The sequence below is a fragment of the Fulmarus glacialis genome, unplaced genomic scaffold (assembly GCF_000690835.1).
Source record: "Fulmarus glacialis isolate BGI_N327 unplaced genomic scaffold, ASM69083v1 scaffold24716, whole genome shotgun sequence".
NCBI classification, from domain to species: Eukaryota; Metazoa; Chordata; class Aves; order Procellariiformes; family Procellariidae; genus Fulmarus; species Fulmarus glacialis.
Genome location: NW_009219368.1, coordinates 39,961 through 66,437, shown reverse-complemented (window position 1 = coordinate 66,437; position 26,477 = coordinate 39,961). Strand labels below are relative to the sequence as shown.

The window sequence follows — 26,477 nt, the reverse complement described above, 5'->3', positions numbered from 1 at the left end:
ATGAGTTCGGGTTATATTTTCTTGTTTGTTAACTTTCCCTAAACTGTTACCTAATCTAAGACATTAGAATTGGTACATTTGAAATTAACACACTGAGTTATTTCCATTTTTACAGGGTAACTCACCATGGTGGCATCCTCAATAATGGAGTAATTTGCTTGATGAAGGTAGTGGTGCAATATATTACACAGTAAACAAGAAGGATTTTCTTGCAAGAAACGAGCCACTTTGGTAAGCCTGTTGTACTTGCTTCTTAGAGGAAAGTGCACACTTTTATTCTAGATTAAAACGTAACAATTTTTCACATATGAACATACTTGCAAATAGAACACGTGCATGAACTACAAAATTTCACCTATGATATCACAACCTTCTAACCCCATTTTGAACTTCTGCAACCAAGATTAGCCACATAGATACCTACCTTATTTTAAATAGTGGTATGTGAAAAATCATACTTGATGCTTATTTATCTATATGATGTAATAAAACAGAAGGCTGGATTCAAATCGCAGATTTTGTAAAGTTACCTCTGGACTAATAGACATGTATGCACAGCTGAGATTTTCAAAGAAACCATTTATTCCTAGTTAAAGAAAAACCAGGCACTTCTCTAATTTGGTTTAATGCTAGACAAAGGGTAGGAGAAGAAATAGGAAGGGAGATAGCAATAAGAGACTGCTACAAAGGAAGATTTTTGAGTACAGCAGAAAACTAGCCTGACACTAAGCTCATCAATCTTACAAAGCAAGGCAGGATCTCAACAACGGGTATCACCTCAAAATCTTCCCACTAGATGGTGCTAAGAAAACGAACAGCAGAAAACTGCCTACACACAAGAAAGCTCCTTAGCAAATCACAGCAACACCCAATTTGTCATAAAAGCTCTACCAATTTTTTCAACAAAAAAATTGTCTATTTTGCATTTCTTGCTAGAATGTTTCACCCTCGCTATGCTTGTCCCTCCTTCCTCTAACAAGCAAGTCCAATAAACACAATGATTCAATACACTGCAGGAGCACAGAAATTCACGTTTTCTCCGGAAAGATACCCTGAATATTTAATAATTCAACACATTTTCGTATTTCCTAAAATACACCAGACGCTACAGCCGTATTTCTTACTCTTCCCTTTCAAAAGGCAGAATCTCCAGTTATTTTACCTGGATATGCACTCCTCGTAAAAGCGCAAGACTTCCTCACTAATAACCGCTGAATTTTTTTCCACTGAAATTTAGATTCTGTACAAAAAGCACAGGTAGTGAGTTCTTGTGACAAGTTCTGGAAGTAAAAGCTCATAAGAGGTGCTATAAGTTTGCCAGTGAAAATATCCAGAATCCCAAACAAATATATATTACATATTACACTGCTCTATTCTGATATGCCTACTGATTTTATAAAGGTCATTTACCTCTAAAGCTTCTGTCATAATGCAACCCATAACAGCACAGATTCGCAGGGTTCCTTCAGTTTCTAGTTTATTTAATGATGATTTCACTTGATCAATGGGAACAAGCCAAGCACCAACTGCAGGCGTTGCAGTACTCAGGAGGTTCAGCTGCCTATTGAGAAAAATGAGAAGATTTAGGCAGTCACCTTCCGCAGCAGCAATTAGCAAGATTTTCTAATGCTATTATGAATTACATTCAAATAGGTGGAATATGACAGAACAATGTTACAAAGTAACAAACACAGGCTTATTGCCCAGAAAATGAAAATTGGCAAAAAGTACCTACAGCAGGTTTTGTTTTACATGCTCACACACTCATGATTCCATCCACTTCTGCTGCCACCATCCCCTCCTTTTCCCATTTGGATTCCCTACTGATATCATACAGTTTGAAATTCTCATCACTGACTGAACCCCACATTAACTGTTACACAATACGTCATGAAAGACTTTTGCTGAAGGCCTGAGGCAAGAATCTGAGGAAAACCACAAGGAGTATTTTCTAATTTATGAGCTTAAACTACTGACAGATAAGAATATTTAGCTTGTTCTACAAACACAATATGAAAAAGTATCTTAGAAAGATTTATCTTGAACTTTATAGTGCAATGGCAGTAAGATCATGGGTTGAATACCAAAAGCACTGAGTGGTTCTCTTCTCTAGCATCTCTCCTACTCAAAACAAATACCCTCCCCTGCCCTTCTCCTTCATACATTTCAGTCTCACTGGAAGTTTTTTGTTGGTTGTTGGGGTATTTCTTTATCTTTCATTTCTTCTTTTAATCATACCTAACTAAAAATTTTCTAGCAACACTTCCATATAAATGACGACAATAAAAAATTGAAGCAAGAGTTACTGTGATATATGTAAAATCCAAAATATTCATTTTCAGAGAAGCTTTAAAAATTATTGAAATTACATTCAGAACCTACCAAATACAACTGCAATTTAACAAAGCAGAATTGTCATTTTCTTTCTTTTAAATCAGGTAAAATTATACCTTGAAAATATATGGGCTGGAGAGCGCACATTGGTAGGGGCTGCAAAACTAAACCAAATTTCTTTGATTGTTAGCTTCATGCTGCAAGAGTCAGGGGGAGGAGGCATCAAGGGTATATCTTTTTTCAGATCATCAGATTCAACCCCTTCGTCCTTAAAAAAGGAAACACAAAGTCAAAAGTGAAGTTGTTTTCCAAAATGATTACACTGAAAGGTACTAATATACCATACAGCGCACTGTTCATAAGAAATAGTTTCCGATGCATTTAGGCAAAGAAAAATACACTAATGCTGTCCACCAACTCTCCCAAAACCTTGCAGAAAGCTGGAAGTTCAGCATGCAAGCAGACAGTATGAATTCAGTTGGCACAACTGAAGACATCTGTTAAATTGTCAATTTCTTATTATGAGTGTTTATTACTTTCAAAAAAAACAACCCAAAACCAATCATTTCTACATAGTATATACATACCTGCTCATCTGAAACTGAATTTCCATTAATATCTGAAGAGGGACTTATTCTATCACAAGGAAGGTTATCGTCAGACACATCAGTATTATAACCACTACCAGTTGGAGAATCTGAAGAGTTATTTGATGCAAGCAATCCACCTCTCTCTGTATCTCTTGATTTACCCATGACTCCAAACGTATTATACAATACTGCTCCAGATTGTCTTCCTCCTATGAAAGCACACACACCAAGACTGTAAATGTTTGCCATGCATAAGCTTCTATAAGTAATGTCCCATTGAAAAGAGATGCACTTAAGAGGAGAAATACATATGATTTTGGTTAAACAAGGTGCATTACCATTTTACACAACAATTTATCACTACAGTTTTTATACAACAATTTAACAGCTAGTTTTAGAGCTTCTGATAGTTTATTCCAAGTAGATGAAGAGTACTCACATGAAGACTGTTTTTAAACATTATTCCCTGAAAAGAATAACTCGGATGACAGAAAATCCATATACACTGGTTTTTTTCTTTTTCAAGCTAGCTTCCCCCCCCTGTCCAAAGCAAAACTCTGGCCCTACATGCAGACACTTACTGTGGGTACGACTGCAAGGTCATTTAAAAGATCAGTGAAAGCATCAATTTTTATCTTCACTTTAAGTTCAGAAACTGATGAAAGCAGCTTATATAGAATTATTTCATACACTATTATAAGTGGTATTGATTACTAAAAGTTCCTTTACTGTATAATCTACTATGTGATATAATTTATTTACGATAGACATGTACTATTATCACCTATATTCAGCAATTTCTCATTTTTGCTAAACTAGAAGACCTAGTAACAGAATTGTTAGCACTTTCATAAAACAAAATAATATAAAGCCTACATAAGCCTTACCTTTTATAGTTAAATTTTCAATTCCACACTCAAACATTATCCAACCCCACTTCTCTTGACTAGGACCAATTCGAGTTACATCTGGAACAGCTTGTTGATCTGTTTCATCCACAAAAGCAAACTCATCCAACTCTTCCAAAGTAAAAAGAACTTTTGATTTCCCAAAAGGAATAGCTGTTATTGCACAAGTTCCAATATCTGTGAAAACAAACATATTTACCACTTCGTTACAAAATGAAAAGAACTTTACATCTTCAAATAGCTCTCTGAAGTTTACAGTGTTTTGGGAGTGTTGCCCCTATAGCATTCCTCAAACGGGGTCGGGGGGGTGGAGGCACGGAAACAAATAAAGAAAGAAATAAAGAAAATCGAAGTACGAGCAAGAAAAAAAGAAGCATAGTTTATAAAGTCTGAAAACCTTCCTCCTGGTATGTTACTATGGGCAGGGTAATTTTCAAGTTTGGAAGAACATGGACCGAGCAACACAAAGTTAAAGCTTCAAGACATTCCCAATCCTAACACATCTGCCTTCTTTGTCTTTTTGTAGAGTCATGGTTCCAAAGACATGTGTACAAACAAGCTCTTGAGATTTTTATCTGAAGCTGGCAATTGGCCTGAAATTACTTTACAAAAAAAAAACCAAAACATTCCTAATAAATACCTAAGGTTTAATAGCAACAAATGACAGTGATACTGACAGTGCTCTTGGATAATATGTTTTAGTAGAAACTCATTCGGTATTAACTATAGCATACTTGAAGGATATTTAGAAATAAAGTTCTAATTTTAATTCAAAGACTGCTTCTTGGTTGGAAGCATGTCTATGTCTGCGTTGGGAGGATGTAAAGCACTGAGTCTCACTGATTCCTAAGAAAATACAGATTCAAGCAGTTTTTAATTCATTATGATCTTTGCTGTCCAAGATCCTGGAGGGTACTATGCCACCATGATTTCTTTGATGTTAGTATGTAGCTTAAATATAAATCCTTTCTTCTAGTGACATTTCCGAAGGAACATTTTAAATAATTTTATACCTATTTCTTATTAATTCACACACAGAGCTAGATGTCAAATATCTGGGGAAACAAACTACACTGAGTCAATTTATATCCCTTCCAATCCTCACTCTCTGCCCTCAACTTAAAACTGCAATCACTTTTGAAGTATACGTGAAACGCTAAGATCCCTAGAAAGACATTTCTCAAACCTTTTAAATAGAAGATGATGAGTTTTCTTGGTTAGAATTCAAAAATTACTTGGCCTTCTTGAATGTCTGCAGCATACCTAACACAGGACACTACTGCTAATATTCTACCCATAACTAAGTAAAAATGAAGTTAACCATTTTAATGTTCTCTTATTCCTTTTGCTTTCCTCCAATTCCTTTTGCTCACCTCCAATTCCTTTTGCTCACTCATCTTTGCACAGCTGTGGGGTTTTTTTTATTTTTGTTTATTGTGTGTTTTTTAATCATACTTGTTTTACAGAGCACTTCCTCATGTCCTAAAGACTCCTATTCTTTATGGGACAGAGCAAAACATGTCACTAACTGGTATAGATTCCATCAAAATTGAATCAGTTTTAACAAAAACTGCCTCTACTTTTGGTCATCTTTTCCAGGTTAGCCTTTGCAGGATCAGGAGTTATAGCAGCTGAACTTAATTCATAGCCTCTTGAAGGAATTTCCTTAACACAAGAAGGAAGACAATTGGGTAGATCTCATTTTCAGTTTTATGGTCGCTATAGTTAAGAATCTACAGCTTGTCATGCTGAAATTGCCAGTACAACAGGCACATTATACCTATCCTGAAATTGTTAGAAAGTAGTAAGAAAGCAAATAAACATAATTCATTCCCTGCATCAGGTGACAAAAAACAGTAGCTGAAAAGAGATCAATTGGGAGGAAGGGAGCCCAGGCCTGAAATTTTACCAGTGCATGTCAATATTTACAATGCAACCCATCTGCCACACAAACTGCTTAGAAGTTTGTCTTGATAGTTTTCACTCTGCCTACATTTAAATCTAGCACTTTAATAGAATAACAGAAAATAATTCAGAGTAACTATCCTAAACTTCTGCAAAATCTCCAGGTTCAAGTGTCTTTTTAATCTGTGTTGATAAAAAACCCCACAACCAAACTACAAGATCAAGGCCAACTATAACGACTTGCTTCTATGAAAACTGACATTTCCACAATTTAAAAGAAGGCTTACCTGTTGTATCAAGGCCTCTAAGTTGTCCATGAACACGATGGATGTTCAATTTAGCAGCAATTTCTTTTCCTTTTTCTGCTCCAGCATTGGATCTCAGTGAGCCAGAAGACTGAGGCTGCATTTTACTGGTTTGGATGTAACGATCAAATGTGACTGAATTCCTCCCAGTTTCTGCATTGTTTGAAGTCTCCTCAACTATACCCCTTTGAATATAAGGGAGAAAAAACAATTAAGCAAATCCCAGATAGACATATTTAATTTCACTATTTTTGTTTAAAATTTTAAGTGACACTGGCATAGCAGTGTTAAAAGAAATTCTTTGTAAGATAGAAGATACATATGCTTTGGTAGAAAAACACTGAAAAAATTAATTTTATCCTGCATGACATATAAGCAAGAAAGACTTAAAACTGAAGTTCCAAAATTATTGTGGAAGGATTCTTCTACTTCTTAAAGAAACTGCAATTCTAATTAGATATTAGATGTTAATATATAAAACACAGAAGACACATTTTATTGCTTAACTCAGTCATGACAACTTTTTCAAATACTCTTCAGAACTGCAAAAAGTTGGCATCACTGTAAGTCTTTTGGCTAACTTAACAAGAAAGAACCACAAATAGTGATATGTATTATTCTTACCTATTCATACGAACTTGCGTGGCAATCCTATCAAAACACAAAGCTACTAATGAAACATGAGTCACGGTTTTGCCAGAAGAAACCCCTGGGGATTCATCAACAGATGCTTGTAGTAAACACAGGTTCACCTACATGTAAAATTCCCCCAAAGAGTAAAGAAATTTAGAAAAACATGTTACATGAAGTATACATCACTAATTTCTGATACAGTCTTGTCTTATACTTCTCAGTAAAATGAAAAAAAAAAAAAGATAAAACCTTCACATCTAGAAGATGTAAAAACATAATTTTTATGGCAGTCAGTTATCCCTATAGTGGTTGTTATTTAACTTGCACACATGCCATAATAAAATTGAGCAGCTCCAAAACAGTCTATCCTGTTCAAAACAATAGCTATCTAGCACAAATACATAGCTTCACGTAAGCTTTTGGAACTAACAGGGATGCAAAATAAGGCTAATTTGTGAGGCACGTGTCTACTAATAAGCTAAACAAAAAGTTGTTACCTTTGGTACAGTAACGTTGGCCTGAAGACCTTTAATTGTCACATTATCTTGCTTAAGTGAGAGGTTGGTCTGTGCTGGTCCCTGGTTTGTTGTTCCTGTAGTGGTAGTGTCTATTTTTGTTCCTCTAATATCCTGCTTTGAAGACAGCTTGGAGGGGGGAAAAAAATTTCTTTATTCTCACTGAAACTCAGAGCTGCTAAGCTAAAGAGTAACAGGATACTTTATTAGCACTGAAGCAGCAAGAGATTCTGACTTAATTTAAAGCACAATACCATGATTTCTAGAACAAGGACTGTGGCACTTACAGATATGGTAGATTTAGGTCCGTAAGGGTAGCAATGCCATTCTGCAATAAACTTTCTAACGACCAGATTTCAGCTGGAAGTTTGAGTTCTACATATGTAAGTTATATAGAACAACTTACTATGAAGTAAATAATTAGTGTCCATTACACTGTGAAGTCTAAGAAATTATAAAATATAGGTCCAGTCATTAACTTGGACAGAAAAAACTCCTAATTTGGTAGAACTACCATACAATTCTTTTCAAGCTAAATGAATTTTTTAAGGTATCAGAGGAACTGCAAAGAAAACACATGCACTTTCACAGCTTAGTTTGAACTTTCTTCTACTTCACAGAGACTAACCTCCCTAACTACCGCAAAATAATAAATGATGTATTGCTGATACGAATACAATACATAAGAAAATCAGTTATAGTAATTTCTAAGAACAGAATGTATGATCTCAAGCAAATTACTGTAGCTACTGACTAGACCATCCAAAACAGAAAAACTTCACTTCAATCCTGTAAGAGAGATTTCTGGTCACTGAAAGACAGTATATAACAGTTGATTATAAAAATGCATGTAATAAAAAATAAGTATTAAGCACAAATTAAAAATAAATATGTATTCCAAATTAATATAGCATTTAGCTACCATATCTCAAAACATTGAATTCAATTACAACTTCTTCTATGTAAAATATAGAAAACAATATTCTTTCAAATCTTTGTGCATTTTTCTTGTTCCCTTTCTTACATTTTCTGAGAAGCTTGTTTTGCTGTTCTGTACAGCATCTCGAAGAACTTTGCAGTGCAGATCATCAACGATTGCTGCTGGGTGTCGAGAGCTAGCACAATGCACCATTGCTTCTATATACCTGTGAGAGGAAACAAGCCCACAACAGACCATTTTCACATGACACACCGTCAATAATGTTTAATTAACACTACAGAGAGAAAAATTAAGCACTGACAGACAAAAAGGGCACTTCCCAGGTCAGCATAACATTCTTCTAGCTTCTTCACAGGAAATGCAGAATTACATTCACTGGGTACAAGGCCCTACTGTTCCATCAATCACGCTATTCAATCCTTGTACCTAAACCTTTGCTGAACAAAACAGCTTTGATTTTAGACAATTTTTAGCATGATCAATTAACACTGCAGTAACAAAAGTAAAATTAATTACCTATCCAGTGCCTCTGCTACAAGAGGAGTCAGAACTACATCTACAGTTCCTTTTACTTCTACTATTGCCGTTGTCCGTGTCTGGAAGACAGGGTGATCCAACGTCCATTCTTCTGTTATTGTTTCATCATCTGTATTTTCTGCAGATTTCTTTTCCAAAGGAGTATAAGGTGTACTAAACAAGTCAAATACATATTAATAATTTAGGTTTGTAAAAGAAATACAAAAGTGTCCTGGTATCATTTTAATTCTTCATAAAATGCGTATTATGCAGGTTTCTTCTACCACGTAGCTTAGAAAGCAGACGAATATAATCCCAGGGCAAGGCCCTTCCCTAGATTCAAATTCAGCTTTTGGCAATGCAATGGACACTTGCCATAAGCACCTCCCAAATGAACTTAAATTAAGTTGCAATTCATAATTTTGAAACTGTATGAGTGAAATCATTTAATGTTTTCACGGTGTACTTTCTTTTTGACCAAAACCAAATATTTTATAAGACAATACTCTATTCTAAAATAGATCTGTACTGAAAACTACTGCTACGAATAAAATTTCGGAAGGGCTAGCAAGAGCCGAAATATTTAACAAGAGTGTCAGGAAAATCCTACTCTTAAAAAATATGCTACTAATGTTACGCAGTATTCAACTTACTTAGATGTTGATCCTGTAAGCTGCATGCCTCTGTCCAGTAATGAATTAGCTGTGAGACCCTGTTTAACAATCTAAGATAAAAGTGCAAATAAATTTATTACATTCCTTCCATATATGAAAAAAATACCCAAGGAGTCTTCAAATAAAGATTCTCCGTACAGTTTTTTTTCTTAAACAATCCCTCATATGCAGATTCTCCAATATAGTATACAGAAACTCCTGGTTTGTTTTTTTTTTTTTTTTCTAAATTACTTGAGAGATTAGATTATGAAGTTTTTACATAGATAAATAGTGACTAATTGCTTTAAAAAGAAGATTCCAAATACTAATCTACAAAAGGCTTGCATGAACACAAAGCTTTTGCTGCAAAGCTTTTAATTTTTGGAATTAAATTCCAGAGCTTAGACACCTATTTTCTATCAAGTCATTTCCATTATTTTTCATATATTTCATTTCAGCTCCTTCCTTAAGCATGTATGCTCATATCACATAAATCATGAGGGGAAAAAAGAAGCCCAAACATTTACAAAAATCATTTGCTAAACCTATGCGTTTCAACTTTACTTGAAGTAAAACATTTCCAGCCTAGATTATACTTTATCAGCACTAGATATACTGCTACTGAAGTTCTGTGAAACACCTATTTTAAACAAAACTCACATAAATATCTTTCAGCTGCATATCATTCAACAGGTAGCATTTTTAAGTGCAATAATGACAATTCAGAACACACATCTTGACCACACCTTTTCTTTTCCACAACCTCCCAGCCACACAGCCCATGATCTGAAGTCAGAAAGCCAAGGTATTCCTGAACTAAAAGCAAAGAAGTTTCAAGTTTCTTACAGCTTTATTTACACAATAGGTGTACTATGCAATTTTAACTTGTTTTGAATTCTTATTCCTTTCTCTACTCCTTCTTCCTCCATCTTCCATACCTTAAAAGTTGGGACAGAAAGTTGCTCAAAAGATGACGAACTTTCTTCACTCGTTGGTGTGTCAAGGTCTAAAGGGCGATGTAATGAGGATTTTGAAGTTCTTTTGTTAGTTGGGTGCTTCACTGACCAGTTGATCACCTGGAACTGTGTAAGATAATTTTGGTAACATGCCATTACAGGCTGCTGGGAAGTTATTTGCCCACTTTCCACAGTCTTCTCAGATTCCATGACATACATGTTCTCAACATGCTCATCTTCTCCTCCCAGAGCCGAAACAAATGAAGCCTGTGAAGGATGAGTCTTAATTGGCAACGTTTTAACATCTTGACTAATTTCTCCGTGGATTGTGCTTGTTAAGGGCCCTTCCACACTGTGATAAATAGACCCTCTACTATATTCAATTTTCTGAGCTTGCTTTTTTCTCTTCTTCCTGCCTGGATAGGTTCCTGGACCTTCATCACTACTTATGGGCTCAAACTCTTCTGCTGCAGAAAAATAAGCTTCACTATCAGCCATTGACATACTGGAATCCATTGAGCGATACTGGTGAAATGAGTTTGAATCTGCAGATGGAGTATACGGAAAAGAACCAAAGCTCCTCCTCTGCTTTGGGGAGTCCAAGACATTCTCATCACTGCGAGACACATCGCTGCTGAACTGCACGCCAACTGGAACAGGCTGCTTGTCTCCGTAGAAGGCTGCCGTGAGGCTCTTGGTGCTCCCGAGCCGGGTGGAGCACACGGACGCTTGCCGTTTCAGTGGAGACCTCAGGGGAGACTGACCAACAGGCCTTTCCTGGTTGCCAGGGGATGCAGGGCTGCCCTCTGCACCCTCAACTGCAACACTGGAAATAAAAATTAAAGGTTCATTTGCTTATTTTATCATTAATGCTTCTCTTTTTACATTATAGGAGCTGCCAAATGCTTTTATTAGCATAGCAATTATTTTCGTAATGCTGATTACATACTACATTCTGCCACTTGTTAGTCCACTTGCCTACATATAGAGAACATAAAAACAAACATTAACAGAAAGTGCTGTTGTCTTACACGCTGGATTTTCTACCCAGATAATCATCCCCTATTAGTGATCTAAAAATGCATTCAAACTAGGAAATGAATCTCAGCAGTACCATTAGAAAATAACCAATCCTTTCTAAATTGTTAAATATAAGGTTTTTTTCTGTCATAATGTGTTCAAGAATCGAATTATACTTCTACCTGGACAGAGAGTACTAACCTTCCATGACCATCTTCCCTTTTTGCACCAGACAAGAACTCCTTCTGTCCCAAGTGATCCTCAGTAGTTGACGATGGGCTGTCCTTCTCACCTGCAAGCAAGGGGAGTGCAGCACTAGAACTGCTTGTTTCCTCCGAAGACGATGAGGAGCTATGGGAGCGCAATGGCACTTGTAGGCTTAGATGTTGTGCTTTTCTTTCTATTTCTATACCCACAGATCTGCAATCCCAATCTTTTCGTTTTACACCATTTGCTTTACCTAGGATCAGAAAAGAAAAGAGAAATTGAACATCTGATAACACAACTGCAATAGTCTCCTCCCTACCCACTGAAATAAAAATCGTTATCAAATAAAAGCCCTAGTTTTGAAATGCATACACATACTAGCATGTTGTACTAACAAAAATGAATAAAGTCACAGCAGCAAAACATCAAATTGTCTTGGCAGACTGCTTTCTATATAACTAGAACAGATGCAAGTCAAAAAAGCTTCTTCTTACTCATAAAGGAGTTGCATGTTAATGCAAGAATTCGGCATATGAAAGCTTGCCCGCTACTGTCAAGCTACTGTCTGCTCTCAGAAGGTCTCATGCCACTACAAGACCTCTTGCACAAGAGCTCACAAGTACTACTCATTAACCAGAATCGGAAAGACTATAAATACTAATGTGCAGTTAAGAAATTATACTTTTGGGCAAAACAGAGTAAAATTATTGTACAATGCATTCTCACCATCTAAAATTTTAGGAATCTCCTTGGTAATTATCCATTCTCCTGGCTGCAGTAAAGACTGCCCATAAAACATATCAGATTCTGCACTTGTACTTGAGAAAGCAGAGCTGCTTGAAGGTGTCAGTTCCTCAAGTTTGAAAAAATCTAGTCCTGTTAACGTGCCACCAAAGAATCGACAACCACCAAGACAGCCACACTTGTTCTTGCTTCTCTTATTCCTCAGGTTATCATCAGGCCACAAAAACCACAATCTATACAAAGGCAGAAAAACAGAAAACAAAACAAAAACATGACCACACCAGCCTTAGTACATTTACATTTAGTGAAAACAAGATTAAAAGATATCCCTCTCTAGTATGTGAGCTCCTATTTCACCTGGCATGAAATGAGTAAGTAAGATTTGTATCTGAAACAGAGATGTCAGACATAAAATGAAGGATTAGCTCCAGAAAGGAGCAAATCACTAATGTATATGCAGTGCTCAGGCAACCGTGCTCAGGCATAGATTATGTCCACCTGCCACAACACACGCTAATAGTTGCACAGAGGCAAGCACTGCAAACACACTCCACACTGGTGTATGTTGCTTATGCCAGAGGTAATTGCTCTTTGGGGAGACACACAAATCACAATTACACCAGGCATCTTATTCACAGCTGCTCATCAGCTGGCTCAGGACTCTAAGGCCTGTTTTCAGTCCAGCCTGAGAACAAAGGACCAGTTCAATTCCCTCCTCTCCCTGATCTTCATTTTGGGGGATAAGGGAAAGCAGAGGGAAAAGTAAGTTTTGCCAAAAATCATATGATTTTGTATAGTCCGAGCACATTCAAACCACCAACCCCACAGCTAAGCATTCATAAAAAATTACAAGAAATTGTAATCTATGTAAGCAAAAAACACCCCAAAAGCAAAAAACAAAGTTCCATCTTTAGATGAATGTATTAACTTACACCCCCCAAAAAATTTAAATGCATCTCCTTCAATCATATCTCTTACCTCTTAGTTCTGTTATCATGCGTTTCTAAGAAATGTCTCTGCACTTCATGTTTAGAAGGATGATCTGCAGCTAAAGCGATGTCAGCAGTGATGAGCCCCAAGTTGACAGAGCCAGCTTCCAGCCAATATGCTCTCCTTAATATTGGCTGAAGACCAGTTCTGCAGTTGTTCACCTGCTCAACATATTGTCTCAGTTGAAAGTCTTGAATAGCAGCGCTTATACCTTCTCCAACAGACTGGTTGTGGAGGTTGCAGTTCGCAATACGTATAGCACCCATCTAAAACCATGATTTAAAACACGAGCTCTGATTAGTCATGAGTGAAACAAAGAAAGGGTAGCCTTAAACCAGTTAACACACCACCTACTACATTCCTGAAAGATCTCAGTAAACTATTCTCTCCAAAAAAGACAGAGAACCAGTTTTATATGCAAGCATGCATACACACACACGCAAAAGAAGGCAAGCTTAGAAATTAGTTTCAGCCAGTTTTTAAATAACAAAAATAAAATCTCTACTTCGGAGTCTCCTTTTGTAAAGGGATCAAAAAAGAAAGGTCAACTTTGGACAGATGTTGTAATGAACCTTTAAAAAATTTAAATCATTATTAAATTCTTCACTCTTCATCTAAAAACCAAGAAATCTGAAATTTTCAAAATCAGATATATGATTTGATACAATATATATCATTCTATGTCCTTAGACTAAAACATCGATTATACACTTTGAATACAAAGCTGTATTAACTCTACAATGAATAAATACCCCAGTGAGACAACCATGCTAAACACTGCAAAACCCAAGAAATTCTAGATCCTAAACCTTAACCGAGATTCATATGAATTGTGTTATAGTAACCCTTGTACGATCACACTCTATTTCTTGTATTGGCGTAACCCCAGTAGTTTTGTTGAACCAAACAGGAGGCTGCCCCTTTCCTATGAAAAGCACAGTACCTGCAGGGGCCAACCCTCTCCAAAGACGAACCAGAAGTTCTTCCTTTACCCCCGCACTTAACTGTGGAAACTGGTCACTGTACAACTAACCCACCTGCCCATACAGTATCGATCCTCCCTGACACTGGTGTACACTAATAAAAGATGACATAGCCCTGCCACACATGCTTAGTCTTCAAACTTCAAATAATCTGAAGGCATTGTACCAAGTTTCCTGCACAGCTTGAGTCCTCTCCAAAAAGTCACCATGAAGTACCTGAAATTTCAGATCAAGTTTTCGAACTTTTCACAAGGAAAAGAAGGAAAGCTGAAAAAGAACCTGGCCATGGAAGAGCCACCCACAGGGTTAATATTAAATTATTACTTCTTATCTCTGTCACAGACTATAAAGGAACACTGAAAACCTTTTTTTTTTTTTTTTTTTTTAAATTCAAATGAAACACATTAAGGATATAATTTTCTAGAGTTGTTCAGAGGTTATTAAGCCGCCTTTGAAAATACCGCCATTCATATTTATGTCTGCAAACACAGTTAATATTTGTGATGGTGCTTTTTAATATTGGACTCAAAAGAATTTGGAGACTCAAATGTTTTTTTTTTACCGCCACAAGGTAGCAAGCCATTCAAATGACAAGATACCACGTCATTAAAAAAATGTCTAAAATAATCACCACTTTCCTTCAGTTAGATTCTTGCTCATAATGTGAAGCTGTGCCCAAAACCTTACATGTTAAGTCTACCTTTTAGAACCGAATTTATTAATGGACAGCACAACTACCAGTCACTTATACCAGCATAGAACTTTTCTCCTTTTCTGTTGTTACCATAACTCAGTTGTCTCTTAACTTATATTTTGCTACATTGAGTAAGTTATTCCAGTTTTCTCTTGTATGGTAGAATAATGGAGAGAATATCAGCTCTTCTCTGCATATCTTTTTTGAACAGAGGATACACCATGCAGTATCCTAAATTCAGTCATGCAGTGGCACTTACTTCTCCCATCTCTACCAAAGATATATCTTAATTCAAACAGCTTAATTCAAATATCTTAATTCAAACAGTATCACATAAGATGATCATGAGTTATCAAGCATTGACTTGTACACAATCCATATCGGTCATTTCCAGTGGTTGAGTTACTAACTTACAGCACAAGTTCTTATTAGCTCTCAGGTACAGACACTGAGATTTATATTGCCCAGGATTTTCTTAAGTTTTTTACACTAATCTTGCAGGTTCCACTATTATTTTGGCAGACATCCACTCCTCCTTACCATTTTCCAAGATCATTAATGGAATTACTAAGCAGAAGCCAAATTGACCTACTCCTGGCCCAGTCCAAGCCAACCTTTTATCACTTACAGTTTCAGAAATTTTGCTTAGTCCATTGCATTAAGCACGCAATAAATTCAGATAGCTATTCTGTCAAAAAATACAAAGAAGTCTATTGACAAAGAAGTATTTTAATTGCTGTTAAGAGAAATATTTTTACCTTTATATTGGTGGCACAGCCATGTTCTACCACATACAGATCCGCTCCATCCATGGCTAAGCGTGTCATAGTGTACTTTAAGTCATCAGATGTTGGGCATGGCCCAGGGACACAGTTCATCTGAAGAAAAAGGGAAGAAAACAAAAAAGATTTAAATGTACATTAGGAGCTGTAGTTTAATTTGTGCTTATCCCTTTATTTATGTTCTATTTAACAGAGGCCTAAAACTAGAGCAATAAAAAGTTACTTATTCTACACTATCAACGTGAGTATGAGATGGGTGTTTCTGTGATGAGGTTCATTTTCACTAGTGCATGTTTAATTCTTCCGTCCAGCAACATCAGGGGACCCAGTTGACTCTCCTGGCTTCCACCAGCAAAAGACAAATCAAGTCTGCTAATAGAGAACATCACAAAAACTGGAACAAAACAAAGAGGATGTTGAGAGATGAAATCCAGGAATCATACTTAATATATGGCGAGCCTCCTTCGGTCTTCAAGTGACCACGCACATGGATTCCAAGAGACAAGCAGCAAAAGCAGAATCCACAATGACATGATGATTAAGTAAGAGTCCCATGTTTAAAAAAAAAGGAAAACATTAAAAAATGGTCCATGGAAACTACAAGCTGTCGGCTTAAGTCTCCCACCAAAGCACTGTTCCATCAACAGAGGATACAGGATGAAAAAGTACCACGGAAATGAGCCAGGAGCACGAGGGGAAGTATGACCTTTGCCTCTTAAGGGAGACTGGAATATGCCCTTTGGCTCTTAACTGTCACAGTAGAGGTGAGAAACTAGGCATGACTTCTGTGGATAACGTTTCTCAAAATAATTCATAGAGCACAAAAACATTGTGCATATCCACAGGAAAATCCAGAGAGAATCGCTTTTCTTTATAAAACTTAATTAGCTATGATTTATCAAAGGGAAGATCCAATCTGACTCCATGTGTCTTGATAACTTCAAGGCTGGATTTCTAAACTGTTCCAAACAACCTGTGCAAATATAGGGAGCAATTAAGGAGGATGAAAGGTTACCTTAGAGTCACAAAACCGACGATCAATTCCATGCTGGCATATTATTACAGATTTTGGCCTTTCCAGTTCAAACTCCCGGCATACCACATGAAATACAAAGGTCTGACCCCATTCCAGAAGACATGCAAGCTGTAAGCAAATAACAACATGTTGTCTAATAGTAAGTACACAAAATGAACTTTCAGTATTCAACAGAGTACTGAAAGAATATCACCAAAGGTTGGGAGATAAGCAGGAGTAAAAACAAACAAAAGACCCACCATATCATTCTGGCTGCATTACCTTGCTTACACATAGCCTATTTCCTGTTACTCAAAATCGATTTTTATTTTTGCGTGTGCCACAACATGCAAGTCTTTGTAGTTTTTCCACGGATAACACTGCGACATTAAATAATTTTCTAAGTTATTTCTTAATATAAGGAAACAGCTTTTGCTATTACAGTCAAAGGAGAACTTCATTGTAAAGACAGAGCTCCCCTTATTTTACCTCAAAAAAAATACCTCGAAATACTCTATTACCATTCGTAATTTAAATGTCAGACTTCCTTGTATATAAGTAACAAAGTTATATTTAGAAAGCATAGGAGGAAACTGGCTAAACAGAATACTGCTGGACCTAGTAATTAGCCTATTGTTGATTTAAATCTTTTATATAGTTAGCTCATTCATAAAGGAAATGATTCATGACTGTCTGTCTCTATTATGAGAGGGAAATGGGTTTTCTTTGGCTAGCCAAAGGAAAGGGCACTTAAAATCAGCAGTAATTTACATGAAATTTAACATAGCTATGACTGCCCTGCACAAAATCTCTCCTCCTCCCTTTAGTGTTGTCCCTTCACAAATTCTTGCAATACATCACACTATGGGAGGAAAAAAGCCAATGATCCTGAAACAGCAAATTCAAGTTCTGCTCCATAGCAGTGCTGACAACAACAACAACAAAAAAATCCTGTATGAAGCATATAATTGAGAATGACTTTGTAGGGGAAAAAAATCCTTAAGTTGTATGAAGCATTTAGAAATGTTGTTTAACCTTAGAGTACTTTGAATCAACTCGGCTTAATTTTGAAGCATAGAGCAGTGGAGTAAATACTATAGCTTAGCTAAATAAGTGGTAGCATTTTGGGAAATACCACCACATAAGTCTGTATATGTAGCATGAAAATATATATGGAGTCTATTTTTTAGATTTACTGAAATTGCCTGTATGCCTTATTTTGGCTTTATTTGCTGCAGAAGTCTCCTAATGAAATATGTGTTTAAACCTAAAAATAATGCCAATTTTTAGAGGAATAAGAGGATGTAGAAGTGTCTTTAAAAAAACCCTTAAAAATAAATAAATAACAAACCAGTAAGCACTAAACAGAATTTATGTACTTTTCTCATATCTCAGAATACACTGACAAAGCAATCTTTTTTAAAGATCTGGCAGCCCACACCAGAAATAAATCAAAGTGATCTGCCCATTGTATACTTGCAGCCATTATTATATCTGGAAAAATAAAAGTAACATAAATGGCAAAACTAAAAGGAGTTAGTGCTAAGACTGACCTAAGAAAATCCAACGCTGTGAAAGCAAACTATGTTCTAGTGGGACCAAGCATCAGAATTTATGCAGTGGGCAGCATGACTGAGATACCAGCTACTCTCCTGCTGAGGCCTGCCCATACTACACTCCCACAAATTATCTCATTTGTCTCCTACTTTAAAATGTGACTTTGTGCATAGCTTTCTATGGAAAGCCAGAACTTTATCTGCAAGCTAAATTCTTGTCAGATGCTCAACCTGATATCCTTATTGCTGGCAGCATCCCTATATGCAAATGCCTATGTATTCTCCAAGAACCTTACATCCGAGGGATATCAAATTGCCTTTCAGATTGCTATCACAACTGGGTACTTCATTTGTCCTTCCCACAGTTAACCAGCAGGGGTAACAAACCCGCATTTCCAGAAGTCGGCATCATAAAATAAAAGTAACCTCAAAGTTAAGAAGTCATAGACAACTTAAGTAAGTCATCTCATACTTGAACCTTTTGAATAGATTTTCCTTTCTCCTCTTCGTCATGTTACCTCCTAGTTTATGGCTGAAGTCATCCCAAAACACCTGCTCTATTTACAGATAAATATTATTTATTCTGCGATTAAACCACTTAAAGTGCATGTAGATACTGTGGCTGCCTTTCTAATCAGCATTAAAGTACGTTAACATACATAGATGTAACATACAAGTGTTTACATGTAGCAACAACAGTATTCACCACTGATTTATTCATGCTCTGTTACCATCATCCCTTCAAATTCTCATATAACACTAGCCACCCTGTTACACCTAGATTTAAGATGAGTATCAGATCCAGCTCGTCTGGCATCTCCTATCCATTTGTAGAAAAGGTTAGGTTTTCAAACTATAAAATTAAGGCTACTTAAGGCCCAGATGCATCCAAATTCAGCTGAAATGATGTGCTTTCCAAAATCCGTTTCACAAGAAAAAAGAAAGGTAATACTTGAAAGCGAATAGTTTCTAGATGGTACCTGTGGTGCAGTAACTTTGGCAGTAAGACTTCCAGCCTGTACATCTATCAGCCATGCATATTCTAAAGTATCACTTCCAAGAGGCAGACCTTCCGCTGAAAACATTGCGTGAGCACGCAACTGCAGACCGGACAGGCTGATGTGACCCTCTCGAAGAACTTCATCCACTGCAGGTCGCTGTTAAGGACAAGTAAGTCAAAGCTAATATTTGCAAAGAATACATCAATAGAAAGCGCAAAAACTGTGTAGCTAGAGATACTTCATACACATTCATCTTCACCTCTTAAATCCTGTTGACTTTTGCACAACTAGACAGTCCCAAGACTTCTCAGCATTACTCACGCAACAGCATATATGCAAATCTTACAGGTGGAGAGGGGAGTTTATATAACCCAAGTTTGTTTTATTTTTTAGCAACTGTCATCAACAACCTTCCCTTGGTGAACTCCACAGTGACATCTAGACACCACCTGTTAAATATTACTGCAATAAAATATAAACAAAGAATGGAAGAGCACGTTTAACAATGGAAGTGATCAAGAAGTTAAAAAACATGACTTGCGAAGATCTGCTACTGTCAGAAAGCTGACACATTATGAAAAAAAAATTTAAAATAAATTAAAAAAACCCAAACAACAAACATCAGAGGCTGTCCTCTAAGTTGCACTTTTCACCGAAGCATTTCTCGGCTACCTAAAGCAAAGCTACTTGTTTGGAGATATGAAAATTCAGATGTAATAGTTTTCAAAAGAATATTACTCCACCAGCCACAGAAGACACAGAAAAGATAAAAACAGCACAGGCATACACTAGAAGCTTGTGACTGCATGGAGGTTAAAATGTGCATTAAAGCCAGTAAGTCAATAGCAAAACTTCTCTTTCATTCAGTTTTTTCAACTTGTTATCTTGCCTGGTTTGTTTCCCACTGTCAGCAAACCCTTTGGAGTTGCTTAATGAAGAAACACGCCCTACTCTTTTGATATCACTGGCGACCTATGTCTTGATTCAGAAGCTATTTCAAAACAATACGAATGGAAAACATGAAGCAACAACACTTGCCCTGCTAGGCAGAGGGACAATTCCTGTTCTATATACATTAGTACTATGAACTTCTCACTTTAAGATTGAATTGGGAAGTATCAAACAGCATTTTTGAGATACGTAATATAAATAAAAGATCCATTTTTTTTTTAAACCTGAAATATTAATGTTTCCAACATTAAATGGCAAGAATTAATACAAAGTCAAACACTAGCTAATAGTAACACACATAACTGATCAAAACTTTCTTCACAATATTTTTAAAAACATGGCACACTGCAGGCTTATTTCAACCAACAGAAATTCCCAGGCAGAATTCTTATTTGTCTGAGTTAATGTTTCTGAATTAAAATAAATCCAACCAAAAAGAACATACAAAACCTAAGGCAAAATATGTAACCACAGCTAGGTCTAAACAGTAAAAATACTGGAAAAAAGTCATACAATAAGTCTCAGGGCTATGAAATTAAATCATAAAAACCCCCAAAATAAAAAAAAAAAATTAAGGTTTGGCCTGCAACCTCATTTCTGCTTCCTTGCACATACAAATTGCAATACAACAATTAAGTTACAGGTTGAACAACATTTAAGGGTCTCATTCAGTGCACAAAATAGATTGTGTTCTTAAATAAGCAGCTATTCAAATGCTTGGATTCCTCATAGGATAAACAACACACAAAAAAAAACCCACCACAAAAAATGATATACAAAAACCTTCCAGCAGATTTGAATATTCATAAGATGGAAATTCATAAGATGCAATTTTTCATTACATAAAGGTTTTTTACGTTCAAGCTGTAATCATCATCAGCTTCATCTGCACCTTCTGACAACTTCACTCAATTAAAAAACAACCCCTACAATCTGGATATTTAGCTCCTGACAAAATCTATGAGGAAAATGGAATTTTGTCTGCCACCGTGCTGTCAGTACATCCAATTTCTGCAGCTCTCTCAAAAGACAACTCTATGAATCCCATACAGATTATGCATCTGCAATTCCTGCGACTTCACACCATCGCTTTCTTCAGGTTGCTGCTAAAGACAATTGCAGTGTTGCAACGAAAATACAAGTTGTTTAGATTCTACGTTCTCATTGGGGATTTCTTTATTAATCAGAGATCGACAGAATAACATCTCAAAAATATGAGGGCTAACGTGGAACCTCCTAAGATGTTATTTAACTTTTTGCCATCAAGAAAGTTCATTATTTCTTCCGTTCCTTTGTCTGTTAGTCAGTCTACAGTCAGTGGTCATACTTAAGGTACTTCCTGGCTTGTGGCACACTGGATCCAAATTTGGAAAGACTAAACAAGCATCAACCAACTCATTTCATTAGCTAACTGACATAAGAGTGAAAAAAACAGGGTGACATGCATCTTCATCTGTATACAGTATTCCAGTTTTCAAACACTGGAATGTACATAAGATAAAAATCATTTAAATTTTATTTCATACAGGCCATTAGCAGCAACGTATTTCAGGACACAGGGATTCAAAACAATATAATCTGTAAGGCACAGTCTAACTATCATAGTGCTTTTAATGCAACTAATATGTGCATGAATAGAATACGAACTCCAACTATTCACTAACCTGCACTGAATCACGATAACATCTTGTGTTAACAAATTTCAGCCTAAACTCCTCACTGAGCTAAATTAATCCATATGGGCAATTTTTGCAAGTTTACTAAAATCAAAGTAGTATATAGTTAGCTGACAATCCACAAACAACACTTAGCTTTGACTCATTAAGTACTTTCTGAAGTATGGCTCATGACCCCCCCACCAGAGGAGGATTGTAGGTCATAACAATATTTTGACCATAAGACACAGATCCAGCTGTGTAGTTTTAAAACTGTATGCTTAAATAAGTGAAACATATCCAGCCACTGCACAAAATTTACATGTGTCAATATTTACAGTATCTTTTAAAACCAAATTCTTTAGAAAAAACAACCAAACCCCACACAAAGCAAACAAAAAACCCCCCCACACAAACCAGAGATCACTCAATGGTTCTAAGATCGGTCTGAATATTATTCTCTGTTTCCTAGAGAGCGTTCTCCAGAAAGATTTTAAGAAAAATTAAGAAAATGCAATCTTTTCTTTTGTGCATTTCACTAAAATGCAAACTGGACAGAAATAAAGATTTTTATTTAATATCTCTTATGATTCATAAGCCTTAACAAACTTTGTATGTGTACAACAGGAAAGTTCCTAACAAAAAAGAATTCAATTTTAAGATCATCACAACTTCCACAATACAAACACACACGCACGCAAACATATAAAAAACAGCTTACTACCTGATAGTTGTCATTCAGAAACAAATTCACTGGAGACAGTACAAGCTGAAGCATTGTTTCTCTAAATCCTTTCTTCATCTCAAAACACAACCTTTCCAAGAAAGCTGTAGGGCACTCAGGACCATCTGGACTGCAATGCTAAAATAAAAATTAAACGCATCTGTTTCAGAAACTGAAAATACACAACGTGGTTGAAATTGTAAGATTAGAAGCAAACCCGTGAGCAGGAAGTATGCTAATTTTCCTCCAAGTGGATAGTCAAAAAGAAGCCTGTGCAGCTTCAAAAACCTTTCAACAATTACATAAACAGCAATTCAAACCCATTTGGGTGAACCCAATTTTTTAATCTGGATTCTTATTTGAATTCCTGGGGATCCCTCAGAATGCAGCTGCACAGAGCAGAACGCACCATTAGAAGACAGTTTTGCTAATTAGCAGAGAAATCATAATGGTCAATCAAAAATATTATCACACGAATCAAGTTCATTGAATAAAAATCACACAAAAAATTATCCAGTTCTGCCTCCCAGATAAGCAAAATAAATCATGTCTCAAATTGGTTTAGATAGCCACAATTTTAGGAGAGAGTATACACATACTTTGGCAAGCACCACCCTAGTTTAGTGTTCCAGGGAGCTAAATTTAACTCCAAATTATGAAACTAGAAAAAAAAATTACATGAAGCAAAATATTTTAAGATTCTAAAGTACTTACTACTGGTAATCGCCCATGCACTTTGTACAAATTAACAAGCACGGTGATATCCCATGGGCGTAAAGTAAGAGGGTGAACTGGCTTGACTGAACCTTCATTTTCTTTTTTGTCATTTTCCACTCCGACAGCTGTCCATCCAGAGCTTGAAGATGTTGACAGTGACAAAACAGGGCTTGAAATAACTTCTTCAAAATCAGTGTACATGTCATCTTCTCCAAAATAATTTTCCTAGGAAAAGGAAGTGTTAAGACCATATGGAAAACAAATTAAAAACATATAGGCAATGTAATGAAATACAAATCCAACCTTTTCCTGTATGTTAGCCCTCCCTAAAATAAGCGGTATAGCTACAACCCATAGCTGAAGAAACATATATACTTTTATTTTATGAAAAATTGATACCTTAAGTGAGCAAAGTTAGGCCACGTACTCTGCAGGAAAAGAAGGGGCTCTCAGTAGTTCCCAAAGTACCAGTATTCTAGATGCATGCAATACAAATTACTATTCTGAAGTACTACTACTGACATTTTAAACAGATTTTGTTTTTGTTAAAGATAGATAACTTTGAGATTAAGAACACAAAACATCCTGCAGGAAGTCACTCTCATCCAACCTTCTGACACTTGTTATCAGCTATTTCAAGGTCTTAAACATGCTTCTAAAATATTAGCTCATAAACATTTCTCCCCTTGGGTCTAAAACCCACCTTGTTTCTAAGCCAATCCCCCTCAATTATCTAAGACCAAAGTAACTTTGCCAAATTTTACTGGGAAACAGAAAATCCATCATTAATTAAAACAATACAACTTCCTGTGTTTTATTTAAGTGCATCAGTATCAGATTTCTGATAATCTGTCACCTCCCCCCCACCTTAAAAAAAAAAAAAAAAAAAAGCCTAGACCCTCAAGAAGAATTTTCTGAATGATGCAGGTTATATTTTCTTGTTAATTCAGTATGTGGGAAGTGCTGAGGACTAAGCATTCTGTGGAGCAAAATCCTTTCTGACCAAAGAGGTTACAACACAGACACAAATGTTGCTCCCTCATTTGTTCTTAGAAAGTAATTCAGTACCTCGGCTTCTCATGTTGACAGAAATGTTCCAACTATTACAAACTCCACTGGTGATCTGTGAGATGTAGACAAATGAGTACTAGACTGAATATTAAACTGAAACAGATTTGAATTTTATGATGTTTCTTGCTCCCCTCCTTCCCTTTTCTGTGCCTCATTTGCTTTCCAAAACTTCTTTGTTCTTTTGTAAGCACAAGTTTGCAGCACAAGCAAGCAAAGAGGAAATGTACAACAAAAAGAAAGCAAGCAACTGCAAGGTACCCATGTCCTTGAAAAAGGTCTGCAGAAAACGCAGGCTCATTATCGGCCTTGAAATAATGACTCCTGCGGACACGTAATTTTACCATCTTGTACCGAGTCTCTGAAGTATTTTTGGTGTTAATGCATATGAATTAAGCACTGCTCTGCGTCCAAACCAAAAAACCCTCACAAGTTAAACAATCTGCTTTTCAGCAAAGGCAAAAGATAAAGGTTGATGCTACAATACAGACCTTGAAATATTTTTTATAAAGGCAGAGGGTGCTACGAACTCCAGCAACTTACTCCTGGTACCTTCTGCTGGGGATGCAAGGACCTATAAATCATTCATTCCCAGCCAATAAGCCCTTCAGTAAGATACACAGTGCACTACACCAAAAAACTACCTCCCAAGAATAGGAGGCTTAACAAAACGGCATGAACGATGCATGTCCAGGAATCTCTCCTGCATATATTAAAAAAGATCAATGAAAACAAGCTAAAAACAACAATTCAACCACAAGTCAGGAAAACAAGCATAAAAAAACCCCCTAGGAATCTATTAAGAGATGCTGCCAGCACAGCTGGACAAAAAGATGTAAACACAGTCACAAAAATACTAAAAAGAACAATAAATGCGTATTTTCAAAAACGAGGCGTTCATCTAAATTTTCTCTTGCGATTTAGAAGATAAAAGCTAAATTTAATCTGAGAAATCTGCACCAAAAAAAATTAAATCATCATAGAATCAAGGGATCTAAAGTAGCACTGCTTATATATACCTCCAGAGGCAAAGAGCACTGCAGCAGCGCTGCTTTGCTTGGAAAGCTAGAACCATCTCATGAATTTATGGGCTCCAAAAAAGGAGCTCAATAAACAATTCAAACATGGGTAAATTTCCTCCGTATCAGAAGAAATGAAGTCTTCAAGATGCTACACTGACCTAATTTTAATCCTATTTACTTTAGAGGCAACATGAAAAAATAATGAGCATATTTCAAGTTCTATGCTCTACAAAAACTTCATATTTTCTGTTAGTCATTGCTTATGTGCAATACCTTATACAAATTCATAAAAATGACTGTTTCAGTATGAGTCCTGATACTGATCACCTGTCTCAGAAAATTCCTCAACCTCTGATCCAAAATGAAAGCCTCCAGAAGCATTACCTTAGCCTAGATCTGCATAGGCTAAAACAGACCTTTAAAACAAACAAACAAACACACACCCACAAAAAAAACCCAACCTCAAAACCCAGCCAAAACCCAAGTATTTCACTGTTAGTCAAATAGAAGCGACATGTTCGATCGCTTCTGCTTTTGTCACAACTAGGCAGGGTGAGGGAGGTGGGAAGAAATTAAACTGTTTCTAGCCACCCTCAAGATCAGTAATGGAAGATGACACAACATAGGCAACACAAACATTTTAAAGCATAATAGATTAATACCAAGAAAAGTATAGGATCCTAACTCCAGAAATTTCACAGAATCTAATTAAAACAAAACCAAACTATTAGGACACTCTGCAGAACTTAAAACGCACTAAAAGCATGGGTTCTGATACATCTTTGCAGAAAAGTGGTTGTTTATATAAGCTCTAATCATAATCATGGATTTTTTTTTTTTAAACTACTGCAAAAGTCAAAGAAGTGTTCTGCACGTGAAGTCCAGAGCATATACTATTCCTTGAAAGGAAAATTATGCTGATATGGGTCTACATATACATATATATATATATATAAAGTCTTCTCATAAGCCTGTGCCAACTGAATTCATCCCAGCTACACAATATCACCAAACGAAGTCATTCCAAACTAGTACTTACAAAAAGTTTTCATCTAAATTCATGTATACTGCGGAATTCTAATTTTCCATTTCA

General features: G+C 36.3%; 1 protein-coding gene across 1 annotated transcript in view; it reads right to left on the bottom strand.

Moving 5' to 3' along the window:
* Positions 1-26,477, bottom strand: part of KIAA1109 (KIAA1109 ortholog) — a 121,415-nt gene that overhangs the window by 62,477 nt on the left and 32,461 nt on the right. The window contains exons 19-38 of the mRNA XM_009580350.1: positions 23,292-23,519; positions 22,575-22,715; positions 19,227-19,403; positions 16,691-16,819; positions 15,652-15,771; positions 13,205-13,482; positions 12,209-12,459; positions 11,477-11,735; positions 10,238-11,081; positions 9,300-9,370; positions 8,647-8,820; positions 8,215-8,335; positions 7,173-7,319; positions 6,667-6,794; positions 6,025-6,227; positions 3,812-4,009; positions 2,922-3,133; positions 2,451-2,602; positions 1,411-1,561; positions 126-278 (exon numbers count right to left, since the gene is read on the bottom strand). Coding sequence (XP_009578645.1) covers positions 126-278; positions 1,411-1,561; positions 2,451-2,602; positions 2,922-3,133; positions 3,812-4,009; positions 6,025-6,227; positions 6,667-6,794; positions 7,173-7,319; positions 8,215-8,335; positions 8,647-8,820; positions 9,300-9,370; positions 10,238-11,081; positions 11,477-11,735; positions 12,209-12,459; positions 13,205-13,482; positions 15,652-15,771; positions 16,691-16,819; positions 19,227-19,403; positions 22,575-22,715; positions 23,292-23,519 — 4,137 coding nt within the window. The remainder of the gene's footprint in view (positions 1-125; positions 279-1,410; positions 1,562-2,450; positions 2,603-2,921; positions 3,134-3,811; positions 4,010-6,024; positions 6,228-6,666; positions 6,795-7,172; positions 7,320-8,214; positions 8,336-8,646; positions 8,821-9,299; positions 9,371-10,237; positions 11,082-11,476; positions 11,736-12,208; positions 12,460-13,204; positions 13,483-15,651; positions 15,772-16,690; positions 16,820-19,226; positions 19,404-22,574; positions 22,716-23,291; positions 23,520-26,477) is intronic.